Source organism: Lonchura striata, chromosome 23 (genome assembly GCF_046129695.1).
Source record: "Lonchura striata isolate bLonStr1 chromosome 23, bLonStr1.mat, whole genome shotgun sequence".
NCBI classification, from domain to species: Eukaryota; Metazoa; Chordata; class Aves; order Passeriformes; family Estrildidae; genus Lonchura; species Lonchura striata.
Window position 1 is genome coordinate 8,683,735 of NC_134625.1, and position 20,995 is coordinate 8,704,729.

Genomic DNA, 20,995 nt, shown 5'->3' on the forward strand with positions numbered 1-20,995 from the left:
GGGAGGCACTCTGTGAGCAAATTTCCACGTCAAACCCACTGAGGAAACTGGGGAGGCACTCTTTGAATTAATTTCTATATCAAACCCACTGAGGAAACTGGGGAGGCACTCTGTGAGAGAATTTCTATGTCAGAGCCACTGAGGAGATTAGGGAGGCACTCTGTGAGCGAATTTCCATGTCAGACCTGCTGAGGACACTGGGGAGGCACTCTGGGATTTGCTGCAGTCACACAGGAGGGATCTTGCATCGCTGATCGAGATACCAACGCAATCCTAGCCCAGAGCACATTCCTGATCAACTCCCAGGCTGCAAGAGCAGCAACAGGAGCCCAGAAAAAGCACGGGGAGAAACTTCCAGCGCCCACATTCCCTCTTTTTTTCTATTTTTTTTTTTTCCCTTTTTCTTTTCTTTCCCCTCTGTCTCCTGCCCCTGCCACCCCAGACCCTCCTTACCTGGCTCCACCTGGTCAGGTTCGTGCCGGGTGTCTGTGGAATCTGCCGCATCCCCGCTCATCTTGATCTCTGGGAAAGGAGGCACAACTGATTTTAATAACAGGTCACAGTCCCAGGCAACAGGCACATGTGGCTTCCACTAAACAGCACAAATGAATGTGTGTAATTATAATAAACCATCAGACTTTCAAATTTCTGATTCCTCAACATCCAGGCGCTGGAATATTCATCAGCTCTGAGGATGCACTTTCCCTCCTGTTGCTCTTTGCAGCCCCCCCTCACTCCTGTCCCCCCTCCCCAGTTTGCTGTGGGGTTTTCACCCTTCTCATCCCTCCTCACCCACGGGATAAAGGGGTGGATTCAGCTCCCCAGCCCTGCTCAGGCTTCCCAAACCTGCTGTGGTGGTCTGGCTGTGACACACACCTGCAGAGATGGGGATCCCTCCAGCTTCCTCCCAAACCCTTCCCTTGGCCTTCAAGATGGCTCAAACCCAGCTTGTTTTCCCCACTGCCTCCCTCTGCACTTTATTTCTCCTCTTTTCTGTCACTCGCAGGTGTCCACCGCCCTCAAAAGCCACCCAAGATCTGCCTTGCCCCAAAATCTTGTCCCCTGCATTCCCCCCACAACCTCACCCAGGCCAAGAAATTTGTCATTTACCCTTGAAGTGATGACTGCCACCACAGCCGGGGCCACTTTCTCCTTCGGGGACAGCTGCAAGAAAAGGTGGGAATGGTCAACTCCACACCTGGCTGCTCATCCCCTCCTTAAAAGAGGCCAAGAACACAGAGGTGGGAGAAGGGGAGATATCCATCCAAATTCAGATGGACACCCCTCAGCTTTTCCTTTTCCACGGGAATTTTAACTGTTTCTCGACTCGTTTTGCGGGAGAGGAGTGGGGGGGGGGGGGGCAAAACCGAAAAAGGTAAAAAAGGAGATAATTTTTTATTATTTGAGTGATTTGCATGTGCTGCCTGCAGCCAATCCCGGCCACAGACTCTTCCCATTTGCATCGGGGAATAACAACAGCGGGGAAGCTGGGCCAGTGTTTGCTGTGGTTTTGCCGGGGTAGGGAAGGCAGGTGGAAGCCACCTAAAAGCATCATGCAAACCCTTTTCCTCTTCCCCATATGCACCTTTTGTTATTCCCAAACGGATGAGAGCAGCCCCGTTGGATTTTTATTTGATTTCCCTCTTTTGCTCACACCAAAACAGGCAGGGCTTTTGTGCGTGTGCAGGTTTTCTTCCCCCATATTCAAAGTCGACCTCGTGTGCAAGCGGCAGATAATCTGCTTTTTTTTGGCCAAGATTTCATAGCTTTGATCAAGTTGAAAGTCTGAAACTTTCTCCAGCAAATGAATAAAGGTAGAAAAAAAAAAAATCAGAATTTTATACCAGAGCACAGAAACTTTCACATACTTCAGAAACTTCCTTTCCTTAAATTATATTAAGGAGTGAGGGGTGGGGGGAAAGGAGGGAGAAAAGAGTTGTGGGATTTTTTTCCCCCCTTCAAATAAACCCTGTGCAATTAAGACATGAACGTTTAGTGGGGCTTCTAAGCATTTGTACTGCAGGAAGAGTAATTACCATCAGCTATAAACATCTTCTTGTCTTGTACCACTGCCAAGGGACCCTAACTTAGGCAATCTACAAAGCACAAAGTTTTGCTGGCTGCCAAAAAAGTATTAAAAAAAAAAAAAAAAGAAAAAAAGGCACGTTCTCATAAAGTAGAGGAAGAAAAAAAAAAAAAAAAAAAAACAACTAAAAGCCTGCAGAAATTTGGTGCTTTCTTTGGTGAGAAAGCTTGGAAAAAAAATAAAATTATGGAAAGCAAATATCTAATTCCCAAGAGAGCAGTTCAGACAAGGCTGAGGAAGGAGAGACAGAGAAGCAGAGCAAGAAAAGCTCTGTCCCTTCTGCAGGAGTGACCCCACATCCCTCTGCTCTTAAAAACTGGGCTGGGTGGGGAGGGAAGGAGCAATTGCTGCTGCACCTTGATTGCATGTCACAATTTATCCACCAGCTAAATGCCCTCCTCCTGCAGTCCGGAGATAAGGAGATGCCCTGGGATTCCCATGCACAGGAATTTTATTTGCAGCAAAATTCAGATCCCCCTTATGAATCTGCACAAGTTATTGCAGTTTGAATATCTTGAATTTTATTTTCAGCGAGATTCAGATCCCCCCTATAAATGTGCACAAGTTATCACAGTTTGCTTATTCTGTCGGGAAAAGAAAAATAAAATTAAGGAGGGAGCAGAGGAAAGCTCTCTCTGCTGATCTGAGAGGTTTAAGGTTTAGGACAGATTTTGTATTCCTATGGACAACAGTGCAGCAGCCTCCAAGGGATTCTTGGGAACAAGGAGAGCAATTATTTTTTAATCTAATTGCAGCCAACACCTTTTTATGGACACTCAAAACCCTCCCACTACAACCAGAGCGATGCAAACCCAGCTTTGACCCCTGCTCCATCCTCAAAAACACCTTCAGACAGAGCCAAGCTCCTTCCACACCGCTTTGCCAGCTTTGCAATACACACAGGATAATCAGGCTTGGGGAAAAAAAAATAAATAAAATAAAGAAATCAAACCTCTCTGGGAAAAATAACCCAGTTAGGACAGCCTAACTCTTAACCACAGCCCTATTAGGAGCCGCCACTGCGGCCTGGGCCATATTAAAAATGTGCTCCCAAGCAGAGCTGGGGCAGGGGCAGGCTGGGTGGTTCAGCCAGACCAAAGGAGCTCTGCCGGTGCAGACACTTCTCCGGGGATGCATCTGCATCTCTATTTTTGCCGAAACAAACGGTGTCAGCAAATAAAACCTTTCCCAAGCCCTCATTCCCCGTAGCTGTTCGGGCATGGGCGAAGGGTGAGCCGGCCCCGTGCCTTTCAAAGTGGAATCCGATGGTGGAGGAGGGCTGGGCTGGGAGCATCACCCGGAGTTTTTTGGGCTTGAGGTGCCTGAGCCCCTCTGGAGGCTGCAGGGAGGTGAAATCTCCCAAAAATGCCCCGGGATGGGGTGGTGGCAGCCTCCAGGGAAGTGTCTCAGCAGAGAGGAGGGTGTGAGGAGCCTGGGCAGCCCCCCTGTGGGCTGTGTCTTCTCCTAAAATCATTAAAGCTGGAAAAAGACTCCAAGATAAGAACTGGGGTGAAAGCTGAGCACAGCTCTGCAAGCAGCTTGTTACAGAGGGGCCTCAGAGCTGCTCAGGGACCCCAAAACTGAACTGCTTTTGTACAGGGGGGTGCAAAAACCCCGTCACAGCTGCGCTGGGCTCCTGTCCCTGCAGAGGACTCCTTAAAGCTCCGGACTTTGTGATGATTTGGGGGAGTAGAAGCTGCAAACCCAGCCTGGGAGCGATGCCAGCGGCCCTGGCAGAGGGCACAGATCAATGTGGGGAATCTCCCGTGAAGAAAGAGTCGCCCACGAGCCCGGTGGGTTGGACACCACCACCAGCACACCCAGAGCAGGTGCTCCCACCAGCCGGGCCCCGACCACGAGCTTCCCTCCTTGGCAGCTTCTCCTCGTGGCCAAGGCTCCCCAGCCCACTCAGGCTGGCCCCTGAGGCGTCCCAGAGGAGCGAAGGCTTTGGCCACCTCTGTCACACCGTGACACCTCTGTCATCTCTGTGGCATTGCTGCAGCTGCCCTGTCTGCGAGCCCACGGGCACGCAGGGCTTGTGGAGGGCTGCCAGCCCTGGGCACAGCCCCCCAGGTGTCCCCTGAGGAGCAGGACTCCTACAGGGGTACCCCAGGGAATGAGCCTGGCACAAACTGATGGATGCATCCTCCCCTCCCCTCCAGCAGAGCGTTTTGTGCTGCGCAAAGCCCAGGACAAAAGCCACGAACAGGGCACGTGGCTCCTGAATCCCAAAATCCCACTGCCTGCCCAGAATCCCAAAATCCCACCGCCTGCCCAGGCAGGACGGGGCTGTGGGGGTCTGGCTGTGCCCACGCTGCTCCAGTTCCAGCGTCACCCTCGCTCCTGTGCCCAGGGATGTGCTCCTGCCCCTGGCACGGAGCCCTGGCAGGGTGAGCCGGGGCTCAGCGCAGCTCCGGGGGATTTGGTGGGGATGGCTCTGGCTGCAGCTCGCTGCAGGGCAGGGGCTGCTCAGAGGGGATGTGAGAGAGCCTCTGGATCAGACCCCTGGAAGCAGCTCCTGAGTATCGCTGTTCATTCATTCCTGACTCGAGCCAGCTTCCCTCCTCATTCATTTCTCCCTCCTTTTCCCTCTTTGTCATGAACTTTTCTCCTTCAGCCCGTGTCCCATCTCTCTCTCGCACACCTCCCTCCACCCTTGCCGCATCCCTCCGCGGGTTTATCCCTTCTCCCTCCTCCCAGCTCTATCCCTATGACAGGACACCCAGGTCAGGCACTAAATTCTCATTTTCCAGGCACCAAATTCCCATTTTCCAGGCACCCAAGAACCCTGAGCGCTGCTCCCTGACCCCGCTGGGGCTGGCAGCGGCAGCGCTGCTCCCACGTTGTGGGCACGGCTTGGCAGCCCCCTAAACAGATCAGGGCAGCATCCATCCCCCGGCAGCAAGGCGGGCACTTCACCAGGCGCCCCAGCGGGAGAAGAGAGGAGGGAAAGGAGCGAGGAAAGGTCACGGCAATCAGAGCAAGCCCATTTCCTGGCCGAGCCCACGGCCGCGGCTCCGCGCTGCGCTCCGTGCCCTTTACCTGCGTGCACGGACTCCAGGTTCACCATCCTGCCGGCGGGGGGAAATCCGCGGTGTGCCCAGCCTCCTGCCGTCAGCCCCAGGTTGCCAGGGGCTGCCAGTTTGCCCTCCCTCCTCTGCCACCCGCTGCCTCTCGAACCGGGCGTGGGTCCGCAGCCCAAGGGACCTAGAGCTCCATTGCCTGTTGCCATGCAGGGCCAGGTGAGCATGCGGCGCGGTGCCACGCCTCGCCCCACCTCCGGCTCCCTCGGGTGCCCTGACACCCAGCAGCCTGGCGTCAGGCCCATGCAAACGCTGCCATTTGCATATTAGTAACTCGGGAATGGATGAGTCCCTGCAGCGCTGCCAGGCTGCGGGGTGGGGTGGGAAGGAGGGCAGGAAGGAAGGGCTGCGCTCCGCCCGCCCTCGGCCGCGCTCGGGCAGCGCCCCGGAGCACCTGCCCCAGAGCCCTGCTGCCCCAGAGCCCTGCTATCCCAAATCCCTGCTATCCCAGAGCCCTGCTGCCCCAGAGCCCTGCTATCCCAAATCCCTGCTATCCCAAAGCCCTGCTGCCCCAGAGTCCTGCTATCCCAAATCCCTGCTATCCCAAAGCCCTGCTGCCCCAGAGCCCTGCTGCCCCAGAGCCCTGCTGCCCCAGAGCCCTGCTATCCTAAATCCCTGCTATCCCAGAGCCCTGCTATCCCAAAACCCTGTTGACCCAAAGCTCTGCTGCTCCAGAGCCCTGCTATCCCAAATCCCTGCTATCCCAGAGCCCTGCTATCCCAGAGCCCTGCTGCCCCAGAGCCCTGCTATCCCAAATCCCTGCTATCCCAAATCCCTGCTATCCCAAAACCCTGTTGACCCAAAGCTCTGCTGCCCCAGAGCCCTGCTATCCTAAATCCTTACTACCCCAAATCCCTGCTATCCCAAATCCCTGCTATCCCAAAGTCCTGCTACCCCAGAGCCTTGCTGCCCCAGAGCCCTGCTATCCTAAATCCTTGCTACCCCAAATCCCTGCTATCCCAAATCCCTGCTGCCCCAAAGCCCTGCTGTCCCAAATCGCTGTTACCCCAAATCCCTGTTACCCCAAATCCCTGCTGTCCCAAATCCTTGCTGTCCCAAATCCCTGCTACCCCAAATCCCTGTTACCCCAAACCCCTGCTGCCCCAAATCGCTGTTACCCCAAATCCCTGCTACCCCAAATCCCTGCTGTCCCAAATCCCTGTTACCCCAAACCCCTGCTGCCCCAAATCCTGCTGTCCTCCCTTTCAGCCCTAAGCACCCCCAGCTGGGCAGCGCCCCGGGGCAGGTGTGCGAGTGAAGGAACAGAGATTTTGGGTCTCTCTGGTAATCCTGTGGCGTTGTGTCCTCTCGGGCTGGGCTGGACCTCGGTGCTGAGCGGAGCAGCAGGAAAAAGGAAAGTGAAAACCATCAAAGAAGATGACACATGAGGGAAGGCTGACGCACGGAGACCCTGCTCTCCTGACATGTGCTCCATCTCTGTCCCCTAAGGAGAGGAGAGAAGCGGCAGCCAGCCTCTTCCTCCTCATCCCTGCTGCTTCCAGCTGCAGGATTTACCAACTTCCAGGGAAGCCAGGCCAGAAAAAATCCCCTAACGTTGGCTTCTTCTGCAGAAAGCAGCCAGGGGCCAGAGCCGCAGCCCACGCTCCGTGCTGGGACAGGCACCGAGCCACCCCGACGGAGCCAGGCAGCTGCTCGCTGTCCCTGCCATGTGCCACCCGGGTGACCCCAGCACCCCTGGGGACACCCGTGGGACAGGGCCGAGCTCCAGCGGCGCTGCGAGCCCTGCTGAAAGCGTTAACGCTCAATTAGTAGCTGCCAGGTACGAGCTATCGCGCATTCATCTCTCGCTGGGTAATTGGCGTTCCAGGGCTCTCGGCTTTCCCACATGCCGCTCTCCCTCCCTGGAAAGACAGGTTTTCCCAAGGGATGGGTGGGCGGGCAGCATCTCCAGCCTCACCCCCAGCCCGGTCCGGAGCGCCGGGGCTGCAGCTCAGGGAGGACATCCCCGGGAGAGCGCGGGGGAGCCCGGCCAAACTCTAACGAGGACAAAGTGGAGGGAAAGCTGGGGGTTCCCGGGTCACACTGACATTTATTGCCAGGGCAGGGGAGGTTTCAGCCGCCGGGAAGCAGCGAGGTGGCACCGGCAGCGGGTGCTTGGCACAGGAGGCTGCGGTGGAGCTCCTGGAGGGGCTGGACTCCTGCCACCCGTCCAGCCACTCGGGCCCCGAGCCCTGGGGCGTTCCTGGGCAGCTGCCGCCCTCCTTTCGAGTGTTTTTCTCTGGGTTTTCCCCATCCTGAAACCTGACGTGATCGGGTGTCTTCACTGCGTCAAACAGGAATTTATTTGCCGGTGGCTCCCAGCCAGCTTGAAAGGCTGGCGACCACGGGAGCTCTCCTTCCCCCACATCAGAGCAATTTTGTTCACCAAGCAGGAGTTTCTCATCTCTCCCTGCTCTTCCTGGCGCTTTTCCCGTACTCCAGAGCCGACCAGGAGGGCGGCTGTGCCGGTGGCAGCTCCAGCCGGACAGGAATCCCGGGCATCCTCTGGGCAGGGATGCTGTCCCTGGGCAGGGATGCTGTCCCTGGGCAGGGCACCAGTGCCCTCTCCTGGCCTCAGACACGGCTGGGAATGACTTTTCCTGGCTGTTATTTTGTTCTCAATGAAACAGCGGGGAACAAATTTGAATATTTAGGTGGTTTTCTCCCCAGATGGCTGCGGCAGCCAAGCCCATCCCCTTGGGTGCCCAGAGCTTTGGTGAAGTGCGGGAGAGAACACACCCTCATTATGAAAATTAGGGGATGGATCACAGCATCACCACTTCTTTCTTCTGTGGAAATGAGATTATCAGGCACGGCGGGATTGGTTTTACTCTAATCGCTGCTAAAATCATTCCCAGACACGCTGGTCTTTTATTTTTTCTTTTTTTCCGTATGGTCATCAATGCCCTATCCACAATCCTCACTGCAGGCACCGTGCTCTTCCTCTCCTGCTGTTCGAGGTATCTCTTGGAGGGAGATAAGCTCTGCAGGTAGCACCTGATTTATGGGATGCAGCCTTGGGACGGGCCCTGGAAGCACAAACTGCAGGGAGACGCCACAAAAATCCCCAGTGCTCTCTTCCGGGAGGGCTGGGGACATCCTGCGATGCTGCAGGGACCGTCTGGACCACGAGCATCCCTGTCCCGACATCCCGACATCCCGGCCCCGGCCGGGCACAGCCGCGCTCCGCCAGCACCCACTGCTGGAGGCCGGGGAACTGCAGCGGCTCTGAGCTCCAGAGCCTCGCAATTCCAAAATAAAACTCGCTGGGATGGGTCCCGGCGCTCCCAGAGGGAGCCCGTGTCCGTCGCAACATCCCTGCGCAGGCGGAACGCAGCAGTGGGAATGGACAGCAATCCCGGGAATGCAACCCCAGCCTGCTCACAGCAGGGCTGAACCCCAACACCAGGGACAAACCCCCACAGAGAGCAGAGAGCAAAGCCCTGCTGCCCCTGGCTCGGAAAAGGGGGAAATGTTGGTGGGCGAAGCGGGGAAATGCTGGAAGCGCCGGTCCCATCCCTGCATTCCCACACTAGAGGGAATCAGAGCTCCACAATTCTCCCTCCAGCAGCCACCGGCAGCTCCGGGCTGGCCCCAAAGTGCCGCTCTCATCAGCTGGAGAATTCTCCAGGAATATTTTCCACACCCGGAGAAGCCTCGTGGGACCACTGGGCGAGAGGAGCAGCCCCCAGCCCGCAGGACCTGCTTCTGCTGATGGTTTTATCCAGCAGAGCTCGAGCTCAGAGCCCCCAAAAACTGCTTGGGACGAGCCAAACCTCTCCCTCCGAGCCTCAAACCTGACACGATGGGTGTTTGAGGTGCAGTGCCACGCTGCTGATTCAAAAATTCCTGCACGTTCTCCCCATGGCTCTTCACCAGGTGCGGGTTTGAGACTTACCCAGAAAGGAACAAATCTGAATTCATACACAGAGTATCATGCACAGAAAAACTTCAAGGCCAAGGATGCTTTAAAAAATCAGTTTATTTTACCTTACAAATGATAAATAATTTGTCTTTTTTTAAAAAAAAAAATCATTTCAAGTGTGTTTTACTTCATGTTCCAATATTAAAATACCTTTCCCTTCTCCCCCCACCCCCTTAAGTGATCGATACAAAAATAATTGTGACCGAATTTTTTTTTTCTTCTTTGCAAAAATTCCTGTATTTTAGGCAAAAAGGCACGTTGTGAAGGCTTTTCACCAGGAGGCACAGAGGTTCCTAAAGACCCCAAGAGCTTCTCTCCCCTCTGTGCTCGTCCTAATTTGAGTGGAAGAGGACACAGACCCAAGCAGCACTTCCAGTGCTTTTTGTCTGGTCCCTCCAGGAATATTCCAGGGTCAAGGACAACTCCAGTGTCATCCTTGTTTTAACATATAGGGGAAACCAAGGCACAGCAAAGCAGTACAGTTATTTAAGAGCTTCTTGTGAATAGCTGGCAGAGCAGGACGTGAAAGTGGACGTGGATGTAGAATCCTGCCTTCTTCCAAACCCACCTGGGATCCTCTTCTCCCCTTCCAACCACGGGGTTATGGGGGTAGTCACAAGTCTCCAAATGTTTTCTTTCTTAGTGGAGCAGTCACAAAACCAACACAAAAAGTTGGGCCTTCACTAGTCTAGACAGGGATTAATTAAAGCCCTCATTACCAGCCCTTTAGGGGCACAAGTTCCTGGGCTATATCCCCCCAGTGTATCTTGCATCCACAGGGGGATATAACAGCCAGTCAGGCACTAGGAAAAGCTACAGGCAGGCTCCTGCTTTGGGTGGGCTTCAAAGCCTCCTTGTCCAGGGGCTGTGGTCCCAAAAATCAGCTGTTTCACCACCAGGAGGTGGTGAAGGCAGCAATCTTCAGAGGCAGAGATATTTGGCAACCCAGGTCAGCCAGATCCTTGCCCTGCCCGCTCAGCTGGAGGCTGGGAAGTGCCCCTTGGAGCTCCAGAGCAGGGCAGGACACCCCTTTCCCTGCGCTTCACCCCAAAACCTGCATCTCCCGCTGCAGGGAGCCAGAGCATCACCAGCCAGCCAGCTGAGCCCGCTCGGCACGTGGGGAGGGAGGCGCAGAGGCCGCAAGGAAAGGCACGGAGCACGAGGCACGGCCGGGAGCAGCATTCCTCCTTCGGAGCAGCCAGCTCCTCGGCAGCCCCGGGCAGCCAGCCTGGCCCTACGTCTCCTCATCCCAGAGGCAGAGCTGCTTTTGAGGCACGTAGTAGTCGAAGGTGTAGCCCTTCTGGCAGCTGCGGATGCCGCACTTGTAGGAGGACACCCTGCCCGCGGCGTCGCGGCTCTTGCAGTACTTGAGCATGCAGGGGTACCACTCGATGCTCAGCGAGTAGCTGCAGATGCAGGGCTTCCAGCGCTCCGGGCACAGCCTGCAGCGCTGCAGCTGCAGCTGCGGCAGCTCCGAGCCCTGCGGCAGCACCTCGAACATGGAGCCGTCCACCCCTGCGGGAGCAAGCGCACACAGATCAGCACGGAGGGGCTGCAAAGCCAACCCCACACAGCCACCAGGCTCAGGAGGAGGATGGACAATGTTTCCAGGGGGTTTTGGGACTTAAATCTGAATGGGAATCACAGGAGGAATAAAAGACCCCAAGGAAAGCAAGGTCCAGCAGGTCCTCAAATGTGGAGCCATCCACCCCTGTGGGAGCAAGCACACACAGCTCAGCACAGAGGGGCTGCAAATTCAACCCCACACAGCCCCCAGGCTGGACAATGTTTCCAGGGGTTTTTGGGATTTAAATCCTAATGGGAACCACAGGAGGGATAAAAAACCCCAAGGAAAGCAAGGTCCAGCAGGTCCTCAAATGTGGAGCCGTCCACCCCTGTGGGAGCAAGCACACACACGGCTCAGCACGGAGGGAAGAGCCACCCAAACCAGCCCTATGCAGTCCCCAGGCTGGACAATGTTTTCAGAAGCTGTAGGGACTTAAATCTGACTAGGAATCACAGGAGGAATAAAAGATCCCAAGGAAAGCAAGGTCTGGCAGGTTTGAGCTCTGCAGCAGCACCTCGAACATGGAGCCGTCGACCCCTGCGGGAGCAAGCGCACACAGATCAGCACAGAGGGGCTGCAAATCCAACCCCACACAGCCACCAGGCTGAGGAGGAGGATGGACAATGTTTCCAGGGGGTTTTGGGACTTAAATCTGAATGGGAACCACAGGAGGAATAAAAGACCCCAAGGAAAGCAAGGTCCAGCAGGTCCTCAAATGTGGAGCCATCCACCCCTGCGGGAGCAAGCGCACACAGATCAGCACGGAGGGGCTGCAAAGCCAACCCCACACAGCCACCAGGCTGAGGAGGAGGCTGGACAGAGCGTTTTCAGAAGCTTTTGGGACTTAAATCTGAATGGGAACCACAGGAGGAATAAAAGACCCCAAGGAAAGCAAGGTCCAGCAGGTCCTCAAATGTGGAGCCGTCCACCCCTGTGGGAGCAAGCACACACAGCTCAGCACGGAGGGGCTGCAAATTCAACCCCACACAGCCCCCAGGCTGGACAATGTTTCCAGGGGTTTTTGGGATTTAAATCCTAATGGGAACCACAGGAGGGATAAAAAACCCCAAGGAAAGCAAGGTCCAGCAGGTCCTCAAATGTGGAGCCATCCACCCCTGCAGGAGCAAGCGCACACACAGCTCAGCACGGAGGGACACCAAAGGCAACCCCACGCAGTCCCCAGGCTGGACAATGTTTTCAGAAGCTTTTGGGACTTAAATCTGAATGGGAATCACAGGACGAATAAAAGACCCCAAGGAAAGCAAGGTCTGGCAGCACCTTGAACAGACATCCCTCAGGGTGCTGCCAGGAGATAAAGCCAAAGGAAGCAGCCACCAAAACCAGCAGTGGTCTCTCTGCACAGTCCTCAGGCTGAGGAGGAGTTTGGACAGAGTGTTTGCAAGGATTTAAATCTGAATTGGAACCACAATTGTTCTCCCAATTGTTTTGGGAGAACAAAAATGTTCTGTGGAAAGCAAGGTGCAGGTCTGAGCCCTACAGCAGCACTTCAGCAGACATCCCTCAGGGTGATCAGACAACATCCCTCAGGGTGATCAGACAACATCCCTCAGGGTGAACAGACATCCCTCAGGGTGATCAAACATCCCTCAGGGTGAGCAGACATCCCTCAGGGTGATCAGACATCCCTCAGGGTGATCAAACATCCCTCAGGGTGATCAGACAACATCCCTCAGGGTGAACAGACATCCCTCAGGGTGAACAAACATCCCTCAGGGTGATCAGACATCCCTCAGGGTGATCAGACATCCCTCAGGGTGCTGCCATGAGGTACAGCCAAAGGAGACAGCCACAAAGCCAGCCCTGGTGTCTCTGCACAGTCCCCAGGTCAAGGAGGAGGTTGGACAGAGCATCTCCAGGGACTTCAATCTGAATAGGAACCACAGCAGGACAAAAGGCCCTGGGGACAGGAAGCCAAAGGAGACAAAACCCATGTGTTTCCCCTGGGTGGTGGAGCAGGCGAAAGGCTGCCTTAAAATCCCAAATTGGGTTCACTTGGGGAGCGCCAGCAGGAGGAGTGAGACGTGCTCACACACAGGCAGGGTGACACACGTGCCCCAGAGCCAAACTCGGTGCTGATCCCCAGAAACCTGGCAGGAGCCACCAGAGCACCGTGCCAGCCCCCTGACGGGAGCAGCTGCAGGGAAACCCTCGGGAAATCACCTTTCTCCAGCCAGAACTTGACATCTTCCTCCCGGGTGTAGATGGCCTCCCTGGCCTCTGCGCAGACGTTGTGGATGTGGGAGCTCAGCTGGGCGGCCTTGCTGAAGTTCACGGCCACGTCCATGCTCAGGTGCTCCAGACCTCGCACCTCCTCTGCCTGCCTCACTGTCCGGGGGTTTTTCTGCAGGGGAAATCATCACAGCTTCAATCCCGGGTGCATCTGACTCCTCACAGATGCGGTGCCAACAGCAGATGTGAGAGCAGATGTGCACCTGCATCCTACCTGGGGGAGAGGCACCTTCAAATAACCTGTTGATACTGAAACCACGATGCTTTACCATTGCCTGTGGTGGTTTCTCCATGTTTTGTCCTGATAAATGGTCCCAGATCAGTACTGGCTTCACTGGGGCAGAGATTTTCACACCCCTGACACAAATTAGGCTCAACTAAATCATGACACAAACGAAGCTCAACTAAAGCTTTACTAGAACAGGATCAACAGCACTGATAAACTCAGTTTAACACCCAATCCCTCAGGCAGGAGGGGTGGTCAGAGGTGGCTGGAAGAGCTGAGCAGCCTGGCAGCTGCCTGGGGAGGGCATCCAGGCAGGAAAACTCTGAGGATTCCTGGCTGGAAGGGAGGAGGGAGCCCCGAACCTGCCGCAGCTTTGCCATGGACTCGCTGGGGATGATCTCGTTGCGGTGCAGCCGGGTCACAAAGCACAGGGCCTGGAACTGGCTCTGGCCCCTCTCCAGCTCCCCGAGGATTAAGGCACGGAAAATCTTCACCTCCTGACAGGGAGAGAAATAACAAGAGTGTGAGATGTGAATCTTTGGCATCGGTGAGGTGAACTGAGTGGTCGGGGTCAAAGAGCCCTAAAACAAAGCCAAAGGTCTCCTGCTTGTGCTACCTGAGCACAGGGGTGTGGTCCCAGCTCCAATCCCACCCCAAAGCCTGCAGCAGAATCCCTGGTGTCTGCAGAAAATGAAGGGTTTTCACAATCCCAAGGACAAATTGCTGCCAGCTCACATCCCACACCCAGCAGCTGAGGGGTTCTGTGCTTTCCCAAGAAGGGAAGCAAAGCCCCAAGGAGACTCATTTCTCGTTTGGTTTTGTTGAGCAAATATCACACAGCCATTCTCTTCATGCCCTACTGACTGAGCAGCCCCAGATTTCCTCTGCTGCCTTCCCTCGCTTGCTTCTTGACAAGTGGCATAGTGGAGAAAAAGTTACTCATGCCTGAGCGTGTGGAACAGAAGTGAAAATGAAATTGTTAAGGGCAGAACGAGCCAGAATGATCAGCTGCAGCTGACTTCCTTTTCTGTCCAGGTCACTAATTTTGTCATTTTATATAAAATGAATCGCAGTCCTTTCCAGAACCAGCTTGGAATCACTCACAGCTACTTCATGCAGAGTCACAGAATTCCTTGGTCAACAGCAAAGCCTCCCTGTGTCCTGCTCTGGCACCAAATCCTGATTTCTTTGCAGGGATCAATCCCTGCCTCTGGCTCCAGGGGCATCTGTGCCCTCTGTGGGGATGTGCCATCCCTTGGTGCCAGAGGGATGGCAAATTGGGATTTGCCATCCCACTCCAAGCGCTAAGCAGGACTGGAACAGGGAGCTCAATCCCTGCCTTTGGCACCTCCTGCAGCCAAACCTCTGCCCTGGAGGCTGGAGAGCAGGGGCAGAGCTGTGCCAGCTGCTCAGATCCCTCCTCCTGAGCTGTTCCTGCTGCATGGCTCACTGCCTCGGCCACTCCCAGCCCCTCTCTGCCCCAGAAGGGAGCATTCCTCTCTTCCAGCCGAGCTTTGCTGCTCACTGAGCCCACTGTTTATTTCCTGCCTTCTCTCCCATGCCCAGAAGAGAAGCGGGAATGCCATTCAGTGCACATCTGGACAGCTGCAAGAACAGCATTTCCACCCCCAGGATGGGAGAAATCATCTTGCTGGTGCAACTGTTGACTGCACCACGAGGAGCAGGGCACTGGAGGAGGCTCGAGAAGAAAGGGATTCCAAAAATTCTTGTGAAATGGCTGCGGAATTTTTACTTTTTTCTGAGATTTCACGGGGAGATGTCCCACTGAGGCACTGGCACAGCCCACATTCCCCATCCACATTTGGAGCAGCTGCCTTCCAGCTTCCAGCTGGGAGCTCCCACAGCATGCAGGGCCCATGGATGAGTGGACTAAAACCAGAAGCTGACTCTGGCATATTCCTCAGCTGTGGATTTCATTCTAATTCCCTTTGAACAGTCTGGGAAAAGCAAGCAGGGATAGCCACGTTTTGCATTCAGACCGAAAACCTCCACAGGCAGGAGATTAAAAACAGTGCAGCACTTCCCAGGTTGGAGGCAATTTTTGTAAAATGAGAACGTGCTGAGCAGCTGATTAATCCTCCTGATCCATCCATTTAAGAATTAGCCTTCAGCCAGCCAGCTCTTTCCTCCTCAGGGCCGAGGCAGATGAAGAATTCCCAACTCCCTCTGCCCAAACTCCAGGTGCCAGGGATTTCCAGAGCATTTCTTGACACCAAGGGAGATGCTCTGGGACAGGCAGGAATGGGCTGGCTTGCCAGCAGTGAAACAGCTTTAAAAAAAGCTGTTTTTTCAAGGATCTGGCTCCTGTAGCATGAGTTGTTCTGAGAGAGAAATCCCACCTTCACCTGGCTCCGAGCAAAGCCAAAGTGAACCTTGCAGTGACCACTCTGGTCTGAGCAAAACCACCTCTCCTTTTTCCTGCTCTGTCCCAAATCCTTGCTTGGCTTTGACCCCTCTCTCCCTGCAGCCCCAGGTGGAGCAAGAACCAAACCATGCTGCTTAAAAAAAATTCCACTGGAAAAAGAGCTTTAATAAGCAGACAGGACTCAGTTCCTTCACGCACAAAAGCCCCTTCTTGAGTCACAGAGCCCATATTTAGAGGAAAAATCCCACTGTTGTGCTATGGAAATCAGTGCTCCCAAAATCCCATTTTTACAGCACAGAAATCAGCACTCCCACTCCTAAAATCCTATTGTTACAGCACAGAAATCAGTGCTCCCACTCCCAAAATCCCACTGTTGCACTATGTAAATCAGTGCTCCCAAAATCCCATTGTTACAGCACAGAAATCAGTGCTCCCACTCCAAAATTCTGCTGTTTCAGCACAGAAATCAGTGCCCCAACTCCCAAAATCCCACTGTTACAGCAATCAGTGCTCCCAAAATTCCCCTGTGGCAGCAGGGAAATCAGTGCTCCCACTCCCAAAATCCCACTGTTGCACTGTGTAAATCAGTGCCCCCAAAATCCCACTGTTTCAACACGGAAATCAGTGCTCCCACTCCCAAATCTGTCCCTACCCGAGGCACTTCCAAGGAAATCATCCAACTTCTCCCCTCCCCAGCCTGTCCTCAGCCTGAGGCTGTCATTTGGGGGGGTGAGAGCAGCTCAGCCCCCCCTGCTTGGGGCTTTTTTTTCCAGCAGGGATTTACAAGCCTGTGTGGTCCAGCTCCCAGCCCAGCAACCATTGCACATGGAGTGGAGCAAACCAGTTCCCAGGGAAATCAATCATTTCAGTGCCTTCCTCCCTGCAGCCCATTGCAGCTCTCCTGCCAAATTTCTCTCCCCTAAGGACATCAGTGCTGCTGTGGGGACCCAGTTTTGTCTTTGCAGTGGCACAGGCAAAGGGGAATGTGCTGCTGGGGGCAGGGGGTGACACCAGCACTGCTGGGCCCAATTCTGCTCGCTGTCAGCAGCCTTTGCCCCAGGGATGGAGCACAGCTGGCTGGAATTCTGGGAGTTTGCACTGCTGGTGCTGCATCCACACCCAGGGTCCAGCCAGCTGAGCTGCCCTGAATGGGTGGGGATTATGGTTTTTAACCCCTCTGTCTCTGGAAATGGCTGGAATGTTGATTTTGGGTGTGCTGCCTCTTATATTCAGGTAGCTAGAAAGGCAAATTAAGGATGTGCTGGGAGAGGGGGAAATAAAAAGCACATTTTCTGAGTAATAAATGTGATTCTACACAGTAACAAACACCAGGGGGGTTTACTGAGCCCTCCCAAAGACTGAATGTTCCTCATGTCGTACTTTTGGTATGTGTTCAGAGAGGAATCTACTTTCCAAACCACACAGATAAAATCTGTAGTCAGGTGCTTTCCTGTGCCACCTGGTGATTTGTCACCTAACACGTGGCCAGAGGAAATTCTGTCACCACCACCCCAAAAACATCACACAACAGCTTTATCCACACTGCAAGGACTGGCAGTGCATGGGTTAAAACACACTCCAGCCTTCCTCCCTTGTGTTTCCAAGCCCAACTTTTCCAGCAATGGAAAGAGAAGAAAAACTTCTCTCTATCTTTGTGCTGACCTTGAAATAAACCCACCCACTTTGTTCTGTGTTTAACAACTGGCAACGTCACTTGGCTCCAATCAGACACAGCACTCAGGGTTGCTGAGTCCCCTCATTATTATTTTTTTTTTTTTTGCAATACATTTTATGGCTGACCACAGAAAAAGAAGCGTTTTCATTCCCTTCTTTCAAACAGCAAGAAAAGAAAGGGTCACCCCTGCTCTGCCCAGAAAACATCGAGTCCCAGTTTGAACTCACACTGCCCAGTTTGTGATGCACTAAATAGAAAACAACCTGGAGTTATTTTCTCTGAGGACACAGCTCCTCCAGGTCCAGCTCTGGAGGCAGGCAGGGATGGAAGAGCAAGGAAAACCCCAGCCCTGTGGAAGCCCCAGGCACTGCTCAAGTCCCACCAGTGTCAGAGCAAAGCAACGAACAATGATCTCATTTAGCTCCTTTCTTCTCCAGCCCCTGGTCTGGCAACCACAAACTGCCAGCAGAGGAAAAAAAATAAAAAATAAAAAAATAGTAAATAAGCCCCTGACTTTGGATGAACCCCCTGCAGTTGAAGCCAGAGGAATGGAAAAATCATTTGTGGAAAAACCCCAGCATCCTGGCCACATCATCAGCCTCAAGGGCAGCAGACAGCAGCCCCAGCTGCTTTTGGGAACACTCAGAACCCCACGACCTCCAGTGCAGGGAGAAGTTGTGTAATTTTGGGGCAGAACAGGGAACTGTCTGGGTGCAGCTGGAGCAGGGCAGAGGGGGAAGCCCGGCCAGGCTGCTGCCTGCTCACACATTACTCACCTCACCACAAAGCCAGCTCCCTGCTCCTTTATGTTTCCCTGCCTTTTCTCAGCTTTTTTTCCAGCAAATCCACGGAGCAGACAGAGTCAGGCCCCAGCTGCCCTAAAACTGAGGATTAGGAATTCATTTCTGCAAGTCGGATGCTTGCAAAGCCCTCCAGGGACCATCACTTCCACAGGGGCTGTGGAGCTCAGGATTTAACCTATGGACTCAAAACACCCCCAGAGAACTCCAACCCAGAAGAAACTCAGCTCTAATAAGGATGGGAGGGAGAGAAGATGTAACACGTGCTCAGTCGGGTTTGTGGGTGAGCTCTGAGCTCTCAGGAAGAGCTGAAACAAGTGAAAAATGCTGAAAAAAATCACCAGCTCAGCACAGGTCACATCCCAGGTTCCCAAAAGACCTGCCTCTAGAGGATCTGTAATGAGTTTGGATTTCCCTCACCTGGGAATGTTCAAGTTTGCAATCTACGGCTTCAGAGCCCTTCCTAACCTCCCTGTCGTGCCATGGCTTGCAATTATTTAATATTTTCTTTAACAGGGCTGCCTCCCTGCACATGTGCAGGAGCATTTGAAACATGCCACCACTTCCAAAATCCCCACGGCTTCTGCTGGCACCTCGGGGAGGAAAAGGGACACCTCAGGGACTTGCAGGGAGACTGAGACTGAACGGGGAAGAGGCACCAGAACAATTCCTGGTGAAAAGGCTCCAAGGTCCACAGCAGGCTGGGACACAGCACCTTCCTAGCTCGTGGGTCTGGGCTTCCTCCTGCTGCAAAGCAAAGTCCACCTGAGCAAAGAGCCAGGACGGGGGGTTGGGATGAGATAACACAGCCGTGCCACCCCGGGCAAACTGCAGCGGGAAGCTCCCTGCACCCAGCCAGGCTTGGCAGCTCCATGAGACATGTGGGATTTGGGATTTCAGCTCAGCAGCATCGGCTCGCTGGGCTGGGAGCAGAGGGTGCTGTACAGCAGGGCTGCGGCCAGAACTGACAGCTGCCACTCAAACACACGAGCCCCCAAAAACTGCAGGAGCCCCCCTGAGGAATTAACTGCACCCCAGGGCATCGTGGAGAGGTATTCCAGAGCTGCAGCAGAGCATGGACACCCCCACACCGGAGCCAGGAACCCGACATCTCCCCAGCCCAGCCTCTCCTGCCCTGCCCCTGCTCCCTGCCTGGCTGTGCTGAGCCTGCCACGCAAAACTCTGAGGAATTGTGCAAAAGTGCTGCTCACAGCTCAGGCAGGAGCATCAGAGCTGCCGGACTCCGCTGGGAAACTGGGATGCCAGCGTGCGGGCAGCCCCGGGCACAGCTGTGACACCGCTGGGGACAGCGAGCCTGCATCGCTGTGCTGGAGCTGCGCCGGAGAGCTCAAACAAAGCCCCCGACGGTGCGAGAGGATGGATGGGCTTTTCCCTCTGCATTCCGAGGGTCCTTCCATGCCTCTGGAACAGCTCTGGCCCCTGGACAGGCAGTCAAGATTCTCCAGCTTCCGAGCTGGGATGGACTCGGATCTGGAAGGAGGACGGGAAGGATCGCCATCCCCAGCGCTCATTTCGCAAAAACCACTCACAGAGTGCACAAAAACCCTGACCAGACCCTCCCGGGAGGTGCCAGGGGCCAGCGCCGCCATCCCGCAGCCTTTACCCTCCTCCAGCCCCGCCGGGAATCACCGCGGGACCCCGCGGCACCCGGGGATGCTCCGCCGGTTCCGTCCTAATCCGAAACCCCGGGGATGCTCTCCCGGTTCCGTACTAACTCGAAACCCCGGGGATGCTCTCCCGGTTCTGTTCTTACCCGAAACCCCGGGGATGCTCTCCCGGTTCCGTCCTAATCCAAAACCCCGGGGATGCTCTCCCGGTTCTGTTCTTACCCGAAACCCGGGGATGCTCTCCCGGTTCTGTTCTTACCCAAAACCACCGGGGATGCTCTCCCGGTTCTGTTCTTACCCGAAACCCCGGGGATGCTCTCCCGGTTCTGTTCTTACCCGAAACTCCAGGGGATATTCTCCCCCCTCCACATCGGTCTGAACTCTCCGGGGATGCTCTCCACAACTCGCTCCCTCCCCGAAACCCCCGGGGGTGTTCTCCCCGCTCCACATCACTCTGAACTTGTTGGGGATGCTCTCCCCAGCTCGCTCCCTGCCCGAAACTCCCGGGAATGTCCTCCCCGCTCCGTATCGCTCTGAACTCTCGGGGGATGCTCTCCCCGGCCGCGTACCTGTCTGAAATCCGCCGTGAGCGTGACGAGCGCTCCGTCGGCCGCGCGGAGCTCCAGGCTGACGCAGTCCGCCCCGCTGTCGGCCTGCAGGCTCTCCTCGGTCACCTGCCCGCCGGGCAGCCGCACCCGCACCCGCAGCTCTGCCCGCGCCGCGGGGCCGGGCAGCGGGGCCAGCGCCAGCCAGAGCAGCGCGGGCAGCGCGGGCAGCCGCGGCCGCGGGCCGCGCATCCCCCCGCGGGCCGGGCTCAGCGCGGGGCGCGCATGGGGCGGGGGGCGCGGGCGGAGCGCGGAACGCGGCGGGGGAAGGCGGCCCCGCCGCGCCCCCGGCCCCGCGGCGGCGGCTCGCCCGCCCGGCTCATTCAGCGCCCGCCCGGCCCGCCGTGCCTGCTTCCCTGCTTCCCTGCTTCCCTGCTCCCCTGCTTCCCTGCTCCCCTCCTTCCCCGCGCCGGCTCTGCCCGCGCCCCCCGCCCGTCACTTCCCCCCTGGACCCGGGACGGCCCCGCCGAGCAGCGCCCGCCCCGTCGTTAAAGGAACAGCGCAGGGCCGGGCAGGGGAGCGGCGAGCGGCGGCCGAGCCCTGGATGGGCGCAGGGATCCGTCAAACAGAGCCCTGGATGGGCGCAGGGATCCGTCAGACACAGCTCTGGATGGGCACAGGGATCCGTCAAAAACAGTCCTGAATGGGCACAGGGATCCGCCAGACACAGCTCTGGATGGGCACAGGGATCCGTCAAAAACAGTCCTGAATGGGCGCAGGGATCCGTCAGACACAGCCCTGGATGGGCGCAGGGATCCGTCAGA

The 20,995-nt window shown here is 55.6% G+C and overlaps 2 protein-coding genes across 2 annotated transcripts in view; both read right to left on the minus strand.

The window, feature by feature from the left end:
* POU2F3 (POU class 2 homeobox 3) overlaps window positions 1-5,414 on the minus strand; it is a 43,182-nt gene extending 37,768 nt beyond the window's left edge. Inside the window, exons 1-3 of the mRNA XM_077788064.1 lie at window positions 5,129-5,414; window positions 1,111-1,164; window positions 454-522 (exon numbers count right to left, since the gene is read on the minus strand). Of these exons, the coding sequence (XP_077644190.1) occupies window positions 454-522; window positions 1,111-1,164; window positions 5,129-5,414 (409 nt within the window). The remainder of the gene's footprint in view (window positions 1-453; window positions 523-1,110; window positions 1,165-5,128) is intronic.
* A 3,719-nt stretch (window positions 5,415-9,133) lies between these two features.
* On the minus strand, window positions 9,134-20,435 carry OAF (out at first homolog). The gene is made up of 4 exons (XM_031506845.2): window positions 20,196-20,435; window positions 13,500-13,634; window positions 12,843-13,023; window positions 9,134-10,609 (listed from the first exon to the last, which is right to left on the minus strand). Exons 1-4 carry the CDS (start codon window positions 20,421-20,423, stop codon window positions 10,329-10,331), a joined length of 825 nt encoding a protein of 274 aa, XP_031362705.1. The 5' UTR covers window positions 20,424-20,435; the 3' UTR covers window positions 9,134-10,328.
* Window positions 20,436-20,995: the final 560 nt, after the last annotated feature.